At 37.4% G+C, this 21,168-nt stretch overlaps 1 protein-coding gene across 1 annotated transcript; it reads left to right on the forward strand.

Annotated features, from left to right (window-relative positions):
* Window positions 1-21,162, forward strand: LOC149004056 (putative BPI/LBP family protein At1g04970). The gene is made up of 6 exons (XM_089167654.1): window positions 1-658; window positions 1,735-1,877; window positions 3,258-3,609; window positions 3,906-4,154; window positions 19,082-19,207; window positions 19,869-21,162. The coding sequence occupies exons 1-6, from the start codon at window positions 257-259 to the stop codon at window positions 20,097-20,099; spliced, it is 1,503 nt and encodes a 500-aa protein (XP_089023780.1). The 5' UTR covers window positions 1-256; the 3' UTR covers window positions 20,100-21,162.
* The last annotated feature ends 6 nt before the right edge of the window (window positions 21,163-21,168 follow it).

Below are 21,168 nucleotides of genomic sequence, written 5' to 3' on the forward strand. Positions count from 1 at the left end.
CTACCCAAAAAAGAAAAAAGAAAAAAAAAATCAAAATTTTATACTCCAACCCAAGCAACCACTGGAAAAATTGCTTTCAACGCATAGTCAGCTCAAAGGTTTTCTGTGCAAGACGATATTCAAACCTGAAGAGTACTAACCCAGTAACCCATAGTGTAGATTCTCAAGTTTCTGTCACCTAGTAATCACAGATCTTCTTAAATTCGGGGGCTACTACTGTTCTCCAAGTATTTTATGTTTTCAACTGAGTTTTTTCATGGCGTCCGCTTTCTTTTTCCTTCTTATTCCATTCTTTTTGGTTTCTGCAAGTACGCAATTGCAACCCACTGAAGAGGGCTTCATTTCTGTAGTTATATCTGAAAAGGGTCTCGACTTTGCCAAGGATATACTGATAGAGAAGGCGGTTTCATCTCTAACGCCTCTTTACTTGCCCCAAATCGAGAAGACCTTGAAAATCCCTGTGGTTGGAAATGTCCACTTTGGTCTATCAGATATCACGATTTACGGTGTGGATGTTCATGATTCATATGTTAATCCTGGTGATACTGGTATTGTAATTGTTGCTTCGGGTGCTACTGCGAATATGAGTTTGAATTGGTCTTATTCATACAAAGCTTGGGTTGTTACTGTTTCAGATAAAGGGGATGCCTTCGTTCAGGTATATCAATGGCCTTGTACTTACAGTTTTCTACCTATGATAGATATGTTTACAAATTAATCTTTCCTTGTTGAACTTGAAGTTTTAGGATTTTTCTTTCTTTCTGAGTTCAAATTATCTTATTTGACGCACTAATAAGCTTTAGGCAGAGCAGCAATTGAAAATTTCTCAGCGAAGAGACGATTTTACCAACTAGACCAGTCAACTGGGTAGAAAAATATGCTTATTGCGGATTAAAAATAAAAAAGATGCTTATTTTTGTGTTTCTGCAGAAAGTTGATGCTCAAAACAAATTTCTTTGTCGAATTAAAGCCACTGGTTTTCTTCCTTAAGCGACTATGCTTGGTTTTAGTGTCCTTCCCTAAAAAAATGCATATATTCATAGTTCAGTGACACCTGTTAATTGAATTAACTAAAGCACCAAACAATTCAAACTTGCAACGAATTCTGAAGTTTAAAACCCTTATTCGAGATTGGTCCAATATTACACTACCTTCTTCTTAATGGAATGGCATGTATGAGCTTGTTGGTTGAGGACTTTGTTTGACCTTTCTGTCAAGCTATAAGTGGTTATAAAGCTAATGTATGCATGGAAGTGGAGATGTTGAGCTTCAAAGCCTAGATCCTTGTACAGAAATTTGTTGGTACCCACTTATCTCACATCAATTCTTATGTTGAACTTGATAGTTTCTAGATCCGTCTCATTTGGTTTGATGGTAGTTAACCTGAATGCCTGTTCATTGCAAATAAAAGCAGCATAATCTGTTTGCCTGATTTGGTGTGGTCCAGTTTAACAGCATGTCCTTGGAAGTTCCTTGTCCATTACATTATCTTTTTTTGAAATGATATTCAAATTTAGGTAAAGAGGATCTAAAACTCTATGCTTTTGCTGGACTACCTGTGCTTTTCTTATTTGATGTATTACCAAATTTCATTTGGTTGATGGCTCATTGCATGGCATTCATTTTAAAGTCAGTTAATTGTTCCCATTTTTCTTTTTCTTTTTTCCTGTCGACTGTTGTGCTTGGCTTCCATATGTCTTTCAAAAATAATTGATGAGTCATATTCTAGGTAAGGCTGAAGGCATGAAAGTGGGGCTTACTCTAGCCTTGGAAAACAAGCAAGGAACACTGACGCTGTCGCTTGTAGAATGTTACTGTGATGTGAAAGATGTTGATATAACATTGAATGGAGGAGGAGCTTCTTGGCTTTATCAAGGGTAAAGAGTGCTCTTTTTGGGTTTGATTTTATGAGTAGAATGGTGTCTTCTCTGCTAGTTTCCTTTTTTTAATCTTTATTTTAATTTAAGACTACTCTACTTAATGTTCTCAAAATATGGTGATGCTTCCCCCCCAAAAAAAAAAATAATAATAATAAAAAAATAAATGGCGATTTTTTTAACTGACTATGTTGTAAACGGTAATATCTGAAAATTAATTTCAATATGAGAAAAAAGTTTCTTCAAAGATGGACTTTTGGTGATTGTGGTGCATTAGTCAAGGAATCTATCAAAACTATAGTATTGTCTCTCCTTCACCTCATCATTGGATATGATTGAGTATGATTCTTTCCTTGTACTGAGCATAATGCTCAATATATTATTTTTATGTAACTGAACCACATGGTTGAAGCGACCTCTATCCTCATGCTCAACATCATTAATTCTCAGATTTATTTTCCATGTCCAACATTGTTTTACTGAAAGATGTTTTCCGAATAAATCATTGGTTGGCAACTTCAGTTACTACAGCCAGAATTTCCTCCAGTAGGGGAGGCTTTTTGTAGATATTATTTTTTAATCCAGCTTACTGTCCTTCATTAATCATTCAGACCATTTTTTTTTCTCTCTCTCTCTACCACTCTTCTGAGAATTTGTGACAACAAAGAGCATTACTGGATATATGTTTTTCGGACATCGGTTCTTCCCTACTCTTGAACTCGGTTCTTCCCTACTCTTGAACTTTACTTTGAATGTCTTCAATGTTATTTTAACCTGAAAATCGTATCAGTAGTTCTAGTAATAAGGTTCTCAACAACCACCAAAGTGCTAAACTTTTGTTTTGCTACCAAGTCATATAGAATCCAGAGTGCTCTAATCACATATATTTGAGCTACTTTAAAAATTACAGCTGACCTCATGCAAGAGTATTTATTGGTATGTGATCAGAAGTAGGTCCTGGAAGGTTAGTTATGCAAATAGGTTGGATCAAAGGGTTAAATCTATCTAATCAAAGAAGCAATACAATTAGGTTGGTGCTGGTTCTTTTTTAATCAACAAGTATAAAGCATAAATGATATTTTAAGGGATATTAGACAGACAGGTGGAAAGTCTGGCTTTAAATAGTGTAATTCAATTTGACCACTGATGTTTCCTGTGTTATTGCTGAATTGCTAATTGGATCCTTATAATGCTTTTACTCTCATATTTCCATTTCGACATCCACTTATTTATAGCCTAAATATTGATTAGGTTTTTCACACCATTGCCCTTGGTCTTTTCTTTTATTTTTTTGGTAACAACCCTTGGTCTTTTTATATTTAGAATTTCAGTGACATCTTGAGATAAGTTTCTTGCTTCATTCTCTTCTCTTTTTTCCAGGTTGGTGGATGCTTTTGAAGGACAAATAAAGTCCTCGGTGGAAAATGCTATTACTGAGAAGATTAAAAAAGAGATTTTGAAGCTTGATTCCAAATTAAAATCTCTTCCAAAAAAGATCCATGTGAATGAAGTTATTGCTTTAAATGTCACTTTTGTTGAAGATCCTGTATTAAGCAATTCTTCAATTGGGTTTGAGATTGATGGCCAATTCACGGCAGCAGATAAGGTGGTCAGCTCTGGAACCTACTTTATGAATTCACAACTTTCACCTTCATGGGAAGATCCAATTAAGATGCTTGAGATTTCCTTGGATGAAGCTGTGTTTAACTCTGCATTCTACATATACTATAATGTGAGTTTTTAGGTTTACAAATCTTTAAAAGTTCTTGTGTACGTAGTGAGTTATAACTGCTGACTTTGTGGAGTAATTCTTCAAGTCATGAGACCAACCCATGATTCATATGTGCTGGAGTTTATATGTTCAATATTTGAGTTATAAGTATAATTATTTACTACTCTGAAGGAGTGTAAGTGTGCATCGATCAAGCTTTAAGTTATCAGTCCTAAAATTTGACCTCTTCAACCTTGTATGTTTATATACACGACAGATTTTGAACCTTTGGGCTAATACTTTTTGGTGGTGTCCAGGCAGAATTAATGCAATGGACTGTGGACAAAGTACAAGATCAGTCTCTTTTGAACACGGCTAGCTGGAAAGATATTGTTCCTCAACTGTATAGGATGTACCCAGACGATGACATGAATCTGGATGTTTCTCTATCTTCTCCTCCAGTTATAAAGATTTCACCTGATAATATTGATTCTACCATTTACTCAGACATGACGATTAATGTTTTCAATAACAATGAAACCATATCAGTTGCATGCATCTCATTGGTAAGGTTAAATGGTTAATATAAATGTGATATAAATTAGTTTTTATGGCTCCATTCCTGATTCTTTTGCATTGTTTACTCTTCTTTATTTCCTCATTCACCCTTACTGTTGGGAAATATGTCAATTATAAATTAATTTAACCTATTCCTTTTATTAGGCAAAAGTTGTCCAATAGTTCATATGTGTCTCTCCATGGATCATGCCTCCTTAGTCCTCATCTATTTATCTCTAAGCATTATGTTAAACTATATCTCCCATAAACCATAATAACTTGTGATAGGGCCCTAGGATCACGGGATTATGATACATTGAGGAGAGAGGAAGAGAGGATTATGGTTGATTAGGGGTTATGAATAGGGGAAAGATGTGAGGAGTAGTTATGGATTATTTTGTGTGAGTGTTTGGGACCTTTGGGTAGCCTTAGGCTGTGGGTAAGGGAGTCAATGGTGCGGTTTGGGCTTAACGGTTTCGAGCTAAAAAACACCAAACCCAAACACAACTCATTTGCAAGATAATGATTTCGATTTGGTGCGGTTTGGGTTCGGGTTGGCTAACGGTTTGGATTTGGGTTGGGATGGTTCTGAGGCCCTTACAAAATATTGTTATTCACACTCAACAATAAAGAACTGAAACTCAAAATTGAACATTTGGTTGTTTCATAATTGTGGATGCTATTGAATAGAAAACTCTTATCTTTAAAACTATATCTTAGGAGAAAACTTAGACTTCTCCCCAAAAACAGAGGGGAGGGGGGGAACTAACAGGCTTAGTAAAACTATTCCACTAAAACCTCTCCAAAACTATATTTTAGTAGAACTAATGAGCTAACAGGACGCACTAAGGCCAGCCCAAACTGTTCAAGCTTTCCCCCCTTAGCCAAACACAACCCATTAAGATTTGGTTTGGGCTGGTTCAATTTGGTTTTAACAGTTCGGGTTGTAAATTGACACCCCTAACTGTGGGCAACAGTGTGCTGTGGGGGTAATTGGCACCATTATAATAAGATTATCTTGCTTATTGTTCTTGTTCATTCATTTCGATCATCAAATATTATTAATTTTTGGGATTCAATCTGCGGGTTCTTAACAACTTGGTATCAAAGCAGTTTTGATCCGCGGAAGAGATGGACACCGAATTACCTATGTTTTCTAGTGAAAGCGATGTGCAAGAATGACTCCTAGAAGTGATGCTTTTCTATTGGCATCACAAAATCGAGGAACGAAGGTTGGCAATAGTTCTTCAACACTTGGAAGGAGATGCGCTGGATTGGGTATACGATAGATCTTAGTCGGAATTTACTTGCTTTGGTTATGGCAAAGAATCAAAACGAAATTGGAGTTTGCACAATATTCAAACAATGATCAGTGTTAGTGAAGACAACCATACTATCCAATCGCAGGGAAGAGGAAGTGGATCGACGAAGGCTGAAATTGCGGATGAAGCCGTGATTAATTCTAGACCTGTTTAGGGTTGCGCCGATAACCAAAACAGGTGCCGTTGAAGTTTTATCGAGTTTCCCGCTAAAGAGGAAGAAGAGAAGAAACGTAGGAGTGGGGTGCAGAGGCTTTTCCGTATCGAAAGTAAGGTGGATTGGGAATCAAGAACTCTAGAGAAACCACCATGGGTGATGGCGGTAGCTATGGAAAAGGATTCATCGGCACCATGGGAGATGAAACTACGTGAATACCGGCAAAAATATGGTGCGACATGGGTACAATTACCAAATAAGTTCTTTCCCATTGAGGAAGATCTTCAAGATTTGGATATCCGGTTAGATTTGATGTCAAAGTCTTTTGATTATTTTTTGGGATTGTCTACGAATTTGAAGAGGAAGGAGATATCACAATCGGCAACAACAAACTAGGAAACTAGAGTTGGGATCGCAAGAGCAAAGAAGAAGAAGAAAGGGAACTAGGCGGTGACCACTAACCCTAGTTTGGTCATTTCATGTGGTCAGTTTATAATAGCAGTGAGTGGGCTTTGAGAAGCCCAATTACTTCAAAACACCCACAGCCCGTTTGTTTGACTTATGGGTTAACTAATCAGGAATTAAGTTATGGACCTTTTACGGGTTTTAATTTGTTTTGGGTGTTGTCAATAGTGGCCTAGCTAGGAAATAACCCATTGACAAAGCAAAACTCCCATGGGCATGTATGGAACACTGTTGTTCCTCTTTCTTCCATCTTCAACTCAATGCCCACTGAGGCTCAAGTTGCAGCGGCAGCGGCCCGTAGGGACTTTCCGCCTAAGAAAATCAACCACCGGCACCCTTCCACCAATTGTCTACAAGTTCCGATGACGGGGAGGATGGCTCCTCGTGCATGCTGGCCTGCAAAGGAGGTGAGGACGGACTTCTCACTAGGGCGGTTGGAACCGAGATTGGGATCTGTGCTTGTGAAACCCTTCATACTCACCCATCCGTGACGATTTGTGCCTAAACTCGGGCACTTTTTTTGTGGATTCGGTTCTAAACTTATGGTTTTGGGCAATGTTTTATTGTATATGCTGACGGAGATGGTTCCATTTGTGATACATGCCTCTTTACAACTGTAATGAATCCTTTTGTAGGTTTCGCGTTAGTGAGTACATTTTTCTACACTTCCTTGTTCGCACCGTATGCAGGGGAATATGTAGCATGGCCTACATTTGACCAGCTGCATGTTGATTGTTTTCTTGTTTTTCTTCCACTTGCCTATGTATTAGCCCAAAAGGAACTTCTTTAAGGAATCGGATGACTAAGTTCTTATTGGTTTAATCCGATCATCTTGGGTATTATGATACTTCACACTTATGATGATGCCTGATTTCGGAGGAAGCTGCTGAGGACACGAATGATTTAAGCTATTTGCCGCTTGCTGTCCAGGCAAGTCTCAAAGGTTTCCAACCAAAATTTGTGAAAGCTGAGAGGCTTGCAACGAAGTGTGTCCTTCCACTTCTCTTTACTGGTACTCAGGGTGCTCTTGTCAGGTATGAGCAAGCGGTTGAGTACCTAAAGAAACTTTTATTACAGGAATTAATTAAGGAGAGTCAACCCATAAACTTTAGTTTTGACTTCTGAGGTCATTAAGGCATTTCCCTTCCTTTGCATGTTTAAAATCACCTTGTCCTCAGGGCAAGGACAAGGACAAAGACATGGCCAATCAAGGCCAAGGCCAACCCCGGCCCAATCAAGAACAATCAGGGCGGGTCAGGGACAATAATCCTTGGCCTTGAATTAAGGTTAGGGTGGAAATGGGCTTAGATTAAAATATATAGGGCTGGCTTGGGATTGCAAAAGCCTAGCCCAACCTCGCTCCGTTGTAGCCCTCAAGGTTTTTCTTCATATGGGTTACTTGAAGTCATGTGGACACCAAGTTTGTTGGTTTTCAAAGTGGTTTGTTTTAAAACATGCTGAGTTGGCATGGTTATGTGGCAAGCATGTGCAAACCAAGATTCAAATTTTCCATCACCCTGAGCATATGATCACAGTATTATGATACATCGAGGAGAGAGAGAGAAGATTAGGGTTGATTAGCGGATATAAATAAGGGTAAGATGTGAGGAGTTGTTATGGGTTATTTTATGTGAGTGTTTGGTAGCCGTAGGCTATGGGCAACAATGTGCTGTGGGTGACCAGATTATCTTGCTTATTGTTCTTGTTCATTCATTTCAATAATCACATATTATTAGTTTTGGGATTTGACTTGCTGGTTCTTAACAGCCTGTGTAATATGATATTACATTTTCTAATTTATTATGTTGACTTGAACCCCCAAAAAAAAGGGGGGGGGGGGAAATTATCATCTTGACTGACAGTAACCTAGAAAATAGTTCTCGTTTTATTCTTTTAAGGTTTCTCTAGATTTTGTGTTCTTCATTCCTTCTTGTGGCTTGCATATCACCAAAATTGTAGTCCTAATTTCTTCAAATCATATATATAGCAAACAAAATTCTAGCCATGGAATTTGGTCTATTAAGGAGATCCTCATCTCATGTGAGCCTCGATTGGTCTTCCCCTTTTCTCTTCACATAACGGGTACTTCAACAGTCCTTTGGCATCAACGAAGCCTTTTCGACTCCTTTTAATCCCAAAATCAAGGCTTTAAAATAGAAGTCAACGTTAAAAATCAAGGGATATACAAACATTTACAAACCATTCTTACGCAACTGGCCCTAGGGTGGATATCCAGGCATTGAATCCTAGAGCCCAACACTTTAAATTCACAAGTCCTCCCAAACTTGCGGCATTTAATCGGGATAGAATCAACCGGAGTTTGCTGTCTAGGCGGACAATGTCACTTTTCAAATGGATATACAACGATACAGATGAGAACTAAATATGCAGTGGAATAATGCAAAAAGTTGTAGAGGTGCCTAAGAGATAGTAGAGGCACGACTCTAGGCAGTGCGATCTCAAATCCTACCTCTACAAATCAAGAAAACAAAAGAAAATAGGCCAAGCTTCTACATCTTTACCTACCTTGGGTTCCCTTTCGGATTCCCTAAAGAGTAAGAAAAACTAAAACAAGGAGGGTGTAGCCCTTACCATAACTGCAAACTTGAAGATTTGATTGATGGTGGAGTAGATACAACATTACAAAAGTATTTGTAGATATTTAGAGTTCTTTAGAGAAGTTCTGAAATCCAGAGTACCTAAAACTAATTACAAATTACACTTATATAGGCACCGAATCTCAAAATTTATCAAACTTAACTTCTAAAATACAAAAGACGCTTCTGCCTTGGTTAATTGACTAAAATGACTAAAAGAGAGGCAAAATCTATGAAAACTGAAAAGTAGACGATTTAACATTTCTGGGGACAAAATTGCCCTTGAACTAGTAACTCTAATTACAAATGTGTCCTTGATGTTGTCATCTTGTCATTATTAGTAATTTTTTGACATCACTTTTACGCATGCACTTCTGATGTTGATATGTGATATGCTGAGGACTGTAGATTTTGAATAACCTTCTAGAGTCTCATTTGAGGCATTCCGCATGGAGTTACCACTATTTTCCTCATTGATTTGACTCAGAAAGTTAACCCATATTTTGCAAGTAGGGTTCTTGCTTGACATGCTTACTACCCTTAGCATGTTCAAGTGATAGCGTATAGTTTTATACTAGCCAGTCCAATTTACCCAATGTTTTACGGCCTTGGTACTAGCTCAGAACCTTTTTGCTAACCTAGTTCTTGGTGTGGTCTATGTAATGGTTACTTACATGGTCATCCTTGCCATGGTGCAAATGATAAGCTCACTTCCGGGGCATCACAATATTTTTACATTCATTGTTGGGAATGTTGGTCCATTTATGGTTTGAACCAGAAACCTTCTGGTTTTGTTAAGGTCCAGAAAAACCATCCCTGGGTTTACGACATTTGGGTGTGAGTCGGACGATAAGGGTGTCAACCTTCTGATTTTGCTCACATTTTGGAGCAAGTTTTTCTCTTTTTCTTTTCCTTTCTTTTATCTAACTTCTTCAAAATCTTTTTCTGATGAAACCTGTGGGTTTATGGGCCCACTATGGCTTCCTACGTCTGCTCTGAGGTGGTGGATGATTTCTTCCATCATTCTTTGTTTGAATTCTGATAAGAAAAGATGGTGATCTTAGAGCTGTGGGATTCTGTAGCTTCCTGATGATCATTTTACCTTTTGTTCAAGCCTGGCAAAAGCTTCTTCATTTCTTTTGAGATTTTGGTGAAGATCGGCCTTTTCAATTTTAAGCTTGTGATTTGCATCCTTTAACTGTTGTAATTCCTATCTTTGTCAGCACTATATGTCACATCCACCCAGTCGGTACCTTATCTGGCATACCCGGGATGTGATCCACAGCCCCGAAGATCCATAGTCCAGGGACCACACCATCCACATCGACGATAACACAATCATGAACAATCAATATTAAACTAAACAATTGATAATAATAGAGTTCGGAAATGAGATATCAAAGATAATCAGAGTGCTGAAGTAAATATCTTATCAGATAAAACAAGAAGGCAGTGGGCGGAATCCACTCCTTCAATCAAGCGGAAAGTGAGGTCAAAACTAGTTAATTACAAATCTCAAGTTATGAAGATAAATTAAAAGTTATTGCAATTCTTCCAAGTTTAACTGACACAAAAGAAAGGGGGTGGGCATCTACTCATAGGTCTCCTTTACAACATATAAATTCTCTTCAATAGTGAAGACCATAGAGATCCAACATGGCTGCTCCCAAACTATCAAAGGGCTAACCCTGATACGCCGAAGGATCTTCTTCGGTACCGTCACCGAAGTCTTCATTGTAGCTAGCCTCCGGATAGTGGTATGGGGTATCCGGGTCCGCCTCGGGGAACATACCATCAGAGTAATCACATGTAGAGTAGTCTAGCAAAATATTGCAACAGAAAAGGAATGAGTTCAAAAGAACTCAGCAAGGTAGTTATTCCATAACACATAAGTCACATGATAACAATAATAAAATAATGCTAATGATATGAGACATATGAATGTAATATGATTCTAACTCTAAGTATGCTGGTCATCTAGGGTAGACATGCTTTAAGTCGAAGCACCATACTTCTTTAGGTAGTTTCAGTCACTCATCACCGGGGGGAATTGGGTCCTGCATCCCTCTCGGACAAATCCATGGTTGGGGTTTCGGTCACCACTCTCTCACATCACCATTTGGTCTAAGTATTGGCGCATGTCAAGGTAAAGCCTAGCCCAATGCAAGTCATCTACTTAGTCATATCATGTCAGTTCCAGATACGTCCATTCCTCCCCTCTCGGGATCCTTTCCGGTATCCTTCACACTAGAGTCACGGATATTACTCACCGGACTCATCAACCCTATTGGTCATCCACAAATAGTAGATGGGAAGCTCTCACGTCCCCTCACTGATCATTTCACCGGTCTTGAGTGCCCGTGAGCCCAAGTCTAGCCATTTGCAACCCTACCAATAAATGGCCCCTTTCGGGTAACCGCAATGCAATTTATGTCCTCTCACGGGATGGTTACTGGTCTTGAGCGCCCACAAATCCACACTACTACCACGGGTTGTTCGGTCTCAATGCCCTTCCGATTCGGGTTTGATATGATAGGGACATCCTAGCCAAACACCACTAGACAATCCTATGTATGTCATCCAATAACCCGGGAAAGCGTCGATGGACATCTTTGGAGAACATCCTGTACTATTCCCTCCGATGTCCAAGGATAGAATTACCAGTAGGGTACTCCTCAATCCCAAGTTATACTTAAGCAATCACATGCCCAAGTTCATCATATCAATTCACAAGATACAACATCATAGTAAACATTGTATTCATGACATTGACATAATTCATCATATATTGAAACTGATAATCATAATAAGACATTGAAATAAAACTAATGTAAACACAAAGCTACTGTTAAAAGACGTATGTAACAAGTCTAACATGATAAGAATATGAAATAGAGACTATGTTCACTAGGTTAGGAACACCAAGTCAAAAATTCATATCCTATGTAATTATAGCGATAATTATCCTTACCTTGAGTTGGAGAAGAAGATGGTCCAAGATCACAAGCAAGTGGCCCAATTAGTCTTAAAACCCTAAAACAAGCATATATGAAGGATTAGAGAAGAAATCAGAACAATCGGAGATCGAACGAATCAAAATTAGGGTTGTTGACAGCAACTCTGTTGGTCGATACATTGGGTCGATGGTATCGACCAACAAGTATCGACCCAAAGAGTCTCGGACAACAAATTGGATTTTTTGGGTTTTGGCCCAAAATTGGTCTTCCGGGTCTCGGATCGATACAAAACTTGGGGAACAGTTCAAACACAACATAGAGACACTAATTATCAAAGAATTAACTTAATCCAATGGTCCATTTAGAAATCCCCAAATTGGCATATCAAGTTCAAGAGTTGGAAATCATGGCATTGGTTATTGCTTAATGCAAATTGGGGGAAAACATAGTGGATTAGGTAGCGAATAACTTAGGAGTAGTATTGAAATCATATGCAAGGTATAGATTAGGTTAATCATAGGCTTTATCTCAGTTTTGGTAAATAAAGCAAGTTGGTGAGTAACAAATTATGGAAATGCATAGTTAATGATCAAGAGGTAAGTGAATCATAGCAAGATTGGGGAAAACATTAATGTAATAGGTAAAGAAGACTCATGGCAAGGTGTTTGCAAGGTTGCAGCATCTTGGCCATGGTCCCAACAGTAAAATAAGAGTAAAGATGAGTGAGAAAGTGACTAGGAGAGAGAGTCATACCTTGAGAGTAGAGCAAGAGAGTGGAAGTGAGTAGCTGGCAATGATTAATGGGGAAGATGCTTCACCATTACCAAGGAGGAGTTCTTGAGAGGCTTTTCCACGTTCTCAGGAGTTGCAATCATTGGAATAGGGCTCCAGCCTCGAGGAATGATTAAATAGAGTGAAGAATATTCCAGAGAATCTTTAAACTTGGGTTCAGCAACACTGTTGGTCGATACATTGGGTCGATGGTATCGACCAATAGTATCGACCAAAACATGTTTCTGCAGAATTTTTCAGAATAGTTCAGCAACTTTAGGTGTGGACTTGGAGGGCTATACAAGGTCAAATTGCATGGGTTTTTCTCCTATAGTTCACTCAAGAAGTCTAGTTTCGAGGGGTACCTTCGGATTATGCACAGGAGTCCGTTTGATATCTCAATTGTCTCACTCTTCATCAGTGCGCAGATTCTAACTTAACATTGATAATGTGCTCAAGGAAGGAGCAACATCATCAATGTCCATAGACTGGAGTTCTGACACCACGTCATCAACTAGTAAGGTCCATAAGTCCCTCCTACCACCACTTCGGGTCTTCAGACCTACAAACACAACAATTTCCGGGTCGGGTCAAAGTTAGGTAAAAGCTGGATTTTACACTATAGGTGTGAAGATTGTTGATTCTGATTGTTCTGGCAGAGAGTTCTTTTTCCAATTCAATATTTCTTTTTCTGATTCCTTCACAATGGTCACAAAACAATTTTTTTCTGTACCATTGATCTGAAAGTCCGACAGTTAGTGCTGCTCTTAGTTTTGGAGAGACAAAATAGTCTGATCAGAATCTGGCTTGTTCTAAAGTCTAATATCCCTTGTACAATGGTGAGGGATGATCTCTGATTGCTTCAACTTCTTCCCAATCTAGGAAGATTCATTTGGTATTGCCCTGGAATACCACATAGAAGTGTAATTTTCCCTTCTTGGTATGAGCCTGATCAAAGAGTAGGGCAACGACATTGAGGGTATTGACTACTGCTGACTGGAGTTTATTTTGGCCAATGCTTTTGTTGATTTCCTGCCATAAATTATCCATGGCAATTTTTTCTTCTGGGGAAATTCTGTATAGGCAGTTGAATTTCATGTCTATTTCTTCAAATAGGATGTGAGGTCCCATTGAAATTGTTTTTGCTGGTTATGAGAACAATCTGGAGGTACCTGCAACAAAATTCTGATTTTGGTTCTAATTTCCATTCCTAGAAAATTCTGATGATTTAGGACTGGAATTCCTAAAACGGTTGGAGGGTAAAATCCTCCTATTTTCATTGTTAGCGATGCCCAAAGGTTCTGATTGGTTTGTTCTGAGGGGAGAGGATGATGATGGGGTATCTTCTGATTGTTGTTGTGAGAGTTTTGACAACAAGGGCCGTATCTCAAGCAAGGTTCTTAAGAATTCATCATTCTGTAACATTGAGTAGAATAATTAGCTAATTCTTCTTTTCTTGTTTGTAATTTTCTTTTTAATTGAGCTATATTGTATCTGAAATTATATATAAAGGGCTTGATTATTTATTTTGTACATCTGGTCATCTGAAAATTTTCTAATGAATCAAAGGCATGAATTCCAGGAATTCTTTTAATCATAAAAGACAATTCAGATTCTTTGTTTTTTATCTGATTTTCTAATCCTCTTAAATCTTTTAAGAGTTTGAGTCTATCTAATCTAATCATATTGCGCAGAAGCCAACTCTTGTTTTAAATGTTGGATAGTTAGGTTCAATTCATCTCTTTGTTCTTCTAAATCTTGAATTCTATGGTAAACCACTCTTTTTATTTCTGGAAACCTTTTCTTAGATGGTTTTTCTTTTTCAAGTAGCTTTATTTCTTTTTCTATGGTTTCTTTTATGAATCATAATGGTTTTATTTTTTTTCTGAATTTTGTATTACTTTTCATTACAATATGTGGTTAAGTCTAGATAATATGTCTTCAGTCTTGTTATCTGCCCCTTTTATGTGTTCTGTTTTTATCTTATATCCTCTATTATAACAATATGTTTTGAGAATAACCCTTCTTCTTTGTTTTATTCTGTTTTGATTTAAGCTATTATAGGCTTTAACTAGTACTTCACAATCTGTTCTAACTGTAAAGGGTCTGTTAGTAAGGAATATCTCCATGCTCTCTAATCCTTTTATTAAGGCTTCTACTTCATATTCTACACTTAAGAGGCCTTTTATTGTGAATTTTCCTGAATTGTATCTAGCTATTTGTGCTTCTGATTTTGGGGCATATTCATTTGGTTTAATTTTTGAGATTGCTCCCCATCCTTCTTCACTTCCATTTGTTTCTTTGATTATGTAGTCTTAGTCTGTTGGCAATTTTAGTGGAGGTGTGGTTTTGAATAATTCTTCTATTTTTTGGACAAGTTTAATATCTTGTGAAATGTTCTCCTTTTCGTGATGTTTTATGGTACAAAGGTCCTAAGATTCTTCCTAGATTTGGTATGAAGCTTCTAGCTTGGTTAGCTAATTGTAAAAATTATCTAATCTAAGTAACTCCTTCCAATTCATCGGGGAATTCTAGGATTTTTGTGGCAATATAAGGTTGTAGTTTTATTGTGCCTTCTCCTAATTCCATACCAAGAAATTCTATATAGGTTTTTCCTATTTCCATTTTTTTTTTAGAAATAACTATTCCATGATTCATGAATTCTGAGAATTTGATTTTGAGATGACTAATATGTTCTTCTGTGGTTTTATTGTAGACTAAAATATCATCTATGTATACAATAGCAAATTTTTTATGTTTTAGGAAGATTTCATCCATTCTTTTTTGAATGACTAAAGGTGCATTTTTAAGACCAAATGGCATAACAAGCCATTTGTAGTGTCCTTTGGTTGTGGTGAAAGCTATCCATTCTATTGATCTTGGTGCATTCTAATTTGATGAAATCCTGATTTACAATCAAATTTACGAAATACTTCACAATCTTGTATATAGCTAAGAAGATAGTCTCTATTTGGATTTTATATGTATCTTCATAGGTATTACCATTTAATCTTTTATATTTTATTGCCATTCTAGATTTTCCTCTGAATGTTTGTTTACTATGAATGCTGCTGAGGAATGTCTAGAATCTGATTTTCTAATTAATTCATATTTTTCTAGTTCTGATATGTGCATTTTAAATTCTTCGCTATCTGCTGGGGTATTTTTTGCATTTCCTGTTCGGATTTTATGTTCTAGGCTTATGATTTCTAGTTTGCAAATTGGTTTGTCTATTTCCCAATATTTAAAGGCATTTTCATTACTTAGAATTTCTATTGTATCTAATTTGCGTATGATTTGTTGGATATTATCACTTTGTTCTATATTGTAATATAAAGATATTCCTGTTACTAAATTTTCTAGACTTTCTAGATCTATTTTGCAATCGTTTTCTGAGTTGTAGTCTATTTCATGGGTTTGTTCTTGTAACTGTTGTGGCTTTTGTGGGGGTAAGCCACACTGGTTTCTGGTACACTGACAATTTTGGTTTTGATTATGAAATGGGAGGTGTTTTTGTTTTTTGTAACCTTTAATATACCACCATGCAAGGCTGGTCTGAAGTCTGATGGCTTTTTAGGTTCAGGTTTTGTTGGAGTCATGGTAAAATGTTGGAAGAATAGTAAGTCTTCTTTGGTGATCATAACACCAAACGTATGATATAGTAAAATTGGAGACTGAGTAACATGCTAACAGTAGGAGTAAATCATGTTTAATCCAAATCTTGTTAATTGAATAATGGGGATCAAATTTTTTGCAGTGATTCTTATAGGCTAAAGTAGCTGTTTAATTGACATGTGTAGTAATGGGAAATCCGATCTATTCCATAACTAAGAGTAGATTCTGGGTTTGGAATTGGGTCTTGATTTTTAGGGTGACAAATTCTGATGAGAGTAAATTCTTGGTACATCCAAAACAACATACAAATCAACAAACGATTGAAAAACGCCTTTCAGCCTTAGAATCTAGAGTTTTCCAAAACCAAAATAAACTTCATATGTTAGAAACCAAAACAACTTCAAACCAAAAATTTGAAAGGATCAATGAAACTCTTAGAGCAATGCCTCTCCATAACTTCTCCATCCACCTTTGAAGTAGGTACTGCTTCAATACAAATCCCTATAGAATCCATAGAACCTCCACAAGTAATTCCATATTGTGAGAACAAAGTACAACCTGCACAAGATTTCCAATGCTCTCAGAAACCAACCACTCGCAATCTCTTAGTAGATATTGAACTCAAATTACAAAATTCGGGAAACGCACCTGTCCATGTTGATATTGGCTATACCAAGAATTTACTCTCATCAGACTTTGTCTGCTCTGAAGATCAATTCTAGACCCATAATCTACTCTTAGTTATGGAATAGATCAAATTCCCCATTACTACACCCATCAATTAAAACCGTATATATTCCCCGTTACTACATGTTATATATTTCTCTCTTTTTATTTATTTATTTACTCTTTTTTTTTTTTTTTGGGGGGGGGGGGTGGGGGAGGGGAGAGGGAGATACTAGATATCATTTATGACTGCTAGATCAAATACTGGCTTTCAGGTGTTTTAAACTGAGCAAGTGAGCAATAGATGCTAAGCAAGTGTCAAACTACTGGTGCTTCCAAAATGCAACTGTTCCCTGTTTAGATAAAACAATCCAATCTGATTGATCCATTTATAAATGAAGTCCAATGGTGTTTCAATATAAAGAACAAACTCCTAACTGGGTAACATTGAGTTAGAAAGATCGCTGATACACGGGTACTCTCTTTGAGTTTTACTGGTTTCACATTAGATGGAGAGAGGTCAATGGTTAATGCACAAAAGCTTCTACGTAAGCTAATAAACATCAGAAGTGTATCTTGAGAAACCAAATAGTTATGAGTCTTATGACAACAAATGTGCCAATGGGCACTCAAGACTTGGAACTTATTGGTTGATAGAATTTAATGGAAACGTTGGGCATACAAAAATTATGCACTTCTTTACTCCCTAAGTTCCAAATCGTCTCCTGAGGATCTTTATGTATGTTAGCACCGTGCGTTTGTGCATGTAGATAATGTTGATACTTCACTTTACTATTCAAGATTTTAATTGTGTAGCATTTTGACGTTATGGGCTATCAAGTTTCATTTCTTTTGTTGATTTGTAAAAAATGCTCCAAGTTTGTTCCAACTAACTACTCTCCTCCCCCACCCCCAAAAAGAAACCCTCTTTCAAACTTTATAATTCCTGTTTTGCTCTCTATCCAAAAGAATTATATTTCCTTGTTTGTTTTTTCTAATTAAAATGGGGGTATTGATGATATCTTTTATATGCTTCACTGAAAACTTTATTTGTGATGTATGTATCATTTACCCAAGAAAAAAAAATTTACCTGGTCTTTTCTTGAGACTAGAGACTCGAAACATCAGCAACTGCAGACATTTGACCACTCTTCTCAGTGACAGACATAAAATTAGCTGGAGATGAGTAGTGAGAAAATATATGGATGGCAAGTTAATGTGAGAAAATATATGGATGGCAAGTAAACCACAAATATTACTCTTAACTGTAGTTGAGTGGTGAATCAGGATTACTTTGATTGACCCCACTTACTTAGTTTGAGTCTTAGTTGAGGAACCACTCTTATCAATGTCTAGTCAGCTAGACTCAGAGAAGGAATGGTTCCTGAACCATAGAAGTAAGATTCCAGCCAGGACCAAAGAATTCCTAATGTGGAGTCCTAGGTGCTGTGAAGTGGTATCTAGGTTTTGTTCTTTCTGTTTGTGTGCTTCCCATGTGAAGTGAGCCTTTTGATTTTGGAAATTGGAAGAGAAAAGTAATAAAAGAATTCAATAATACTCTGGCTATTGACATTTACGATAATAAATGTTTAGGATCCATGTTGACAGGGTTGGAGCCAGGATTCAACATTGGGGGGGGGACAGATAATGAGACTCTGGATCATCTTTTCATTAGGGGAACACTAATGCTTTTCACCACACATTGTATGGGCCCATGTGGGACCCACTAAAGATCTCTCCTTTGAATTTTATCATGTTTAGACATGACCCTCACATATTAAAAATATAGGTAATCATTAATAATGACATTACAAAAATATGAGTAAATTATTTACAAAAAAAGGGTAAATTAAAACATAAGGATATAACAAATAAATATTTTATTCCCGCTCGCTTTGGTCTTTAGCCATCTCCTCTATTTAGCCTTGGTCGAGGCGACCTTGTGGTTTTGGTAGTGATTGGAATTGGATCTTGAGAATCTTTTCAGGCTCCTCTATTTGCGACCAAGTAGGTAAGCTAATTTTTGGAGCTACCATCCACCACTTGTGGTGGGAGCACAACCTCAGGAGATAGACATCCAAATCTCGCCCCTTAGACTTGATTTGGAAGGCCATCTGTTTTGACATTTCTTTGAGGCTTTCGTCTCTTCCTCACCCCCTAGTGGTAGATTCCCCAAGGACTAGGCTTATTGTTAGTTCCTCGGGTCTCTCGTACTTGTGGCCTATGTTGTGCATGTTCAATGACCCAGCCTTTTTTAGTACCTACTACTACCAATCAGTACTGTACTCTATGTTCTTCACTGTATTCCCCCTTTTTTTTTTAACTTTTCATGATGTGAAACTTTTAATATGCATCATGATGAATAGAGAAAGTTGTCTCTTGGAACAGGTTGGTGCTGCATCAGGTTCTGTGGACATCTCAAGGAATAACCTAGTTGGATCTGTTGAGTTAGTTGACTTCGCCATGACGTTGAAATGGAGCAAAATTGGTGACTTCCACATTCATCTGATTCAGGTATGCTTGTTGTGCTCATCCCTTAGTTCTTCCTCATCCTTGTTCCCATGCTTGCAATAGAGAAAAAGAAAAGATGATTAATTGCGAGAAAGATGAACAGCATGTTCATGTGCTAGATAAGCACCTTGTGAATTGTATTCCACCTCAACTGAAGGCTAGGCTTTATCCAGTAGATAACAATATACTTCACATATTTTTATTCCTAGTAGAATCCCACCCCCTAGGGGGTGTGGCTTTGAGCCCTTCATACCTTCCTCTCGGTACGTCTTGCAAAGTGGTATCCTCAATCTGCATGAACCATGAGTATTTGGTTTCCCACAGTCAGGTGTAGATGATGGATATCTTGGCATGAGATCTATAATACAATTTTGGAATCAGTTATCCAAAAATTGTTAAAACTAGCTAGATAGTTCCTCTACCCCAGTAAATAGTTGTTTGAAACCGCGTAGTCCATTTGCCATGATGATCTGACAATCAAAGTGGGTCTCTCTTTTTTGGTCGGTATGTCTTTCTAGTTTTCAGGAACATGGCTATTAGAGGACAATCTGCCACCTTAATCCGCTGCAGCAAAATTCTCTCTTTTTGTACCTTGTAACATACCTGCATTATCTTTTCTTCCAACTCCTTATTGAAGCTTACCAGGTTGTCTAAATTTTTGCAGTCAGTGATTCAGAGTCTCCTCAAGACGGTAGTCTTACCATATGTCAACTCACATCTAGAGAGAGGATTCCCGCTGCCCATAATCCGTGGTTTCACTCTTCAAAATGCCGACATATTCGGTGCCAATTCACAAATTCTCGTTCGCAGTGATGTGGTTTTTGATGATTCTTATGAACCGAAACTCCTTCCTTATGATCGATTTCACTCTCTTTTGGGATTTGGCTTATGGTAATTTTAGCTTTTGTATTAAGATCCTTGCAATCCTATTGTACTGTACGGCTGGGAAATAGAGATCTCTTTGTTCAAAATGAAGGATTTGGGTTTGCTGCACCATTGGTTTCTGTTGTGTAAAGAATGAAATGCGTCCTCAGACCATGGTTAGATGATTCAGCATCATTGAATAGTAGGATCATGTTGCCGTTTTTCATAAATATGCTTCTAAAATCATGTTTTTCTCCCCCAACCCCCCCCCCCCCTACATTGTTGTTAGTTTAGTTGTTTCTGATACATACTTGTGAAGAGCACTCAGCACTGATGTATAGACATTTATACTTCATAAGGAAAAAGATGTTTGTATCAGTTTTAAATATTTCTAGTGCTCTGATGTATAGACATTTATACTTCATAAGGAAAAAGATGTTTGTATCAGTTTTAAATATTTCTATTACATTCAAAGCAAATTTGATGTTTAGAAATCTACAATCAGCTCAGGATTCAACAGCACACCTAACTCTGCATGAATTAATTGATTTAAAAGATTTGAACCTCACTACCTTGTCATTAGTGACTCCACTTCTCCATCCTACCCAACAAACTACTGTTCCAATTCTCATGCAGACAGATTCTGTTCATTGCAAGGTCGGTCAACTCTCATCATAGATTTACAACACTACTGATTTCGTGAGAACGCTACCTGGAATACTGGATCAATTACACAAGACCACAAGAAAAACAGAGTATCTGATCAAAGTGGGGGTGGAATGATCTTTCCTGAGCATGTTTCGAATCCTACATTGGACCCATTTCGTCCAATTGTAAAATTAAAAAAGGAATCAACTTGGAAATCCATGTATTAAGAATAACTGATTTACAAGGTACTCGAGGTGCCTGGCATTATGAATGAAAAATGTATAATGTGGCAAAGAACTCTGCAACAAAAATCACCAGAATAATGTTATGTAGCTACAGGAGATTAGGTAATGAAACTTGCAAGAATCAGAAAAATTGACTTCATCTCCATCTTCTAAAAATTTACCTGTTACACCATTCGTTCCATGTTAGAAAATTCAATCAACTGGCTC

Source organism: Hakea prostrata, chromosome 9 (genome assembly GCF_041222555.1).
Source record: "Hakea prostrata isolate BN-2017 chromosome 9, UWA_Hpros_2, whole genome shotgun sequence".
Taxonomy (NCBI): domain Eukaryota; kingdom Viridiplantae; phylum Streptophyta; class Magnoliopsida; order Proteales; family Proteaceae; genus Hakea; species Hakea prostrata.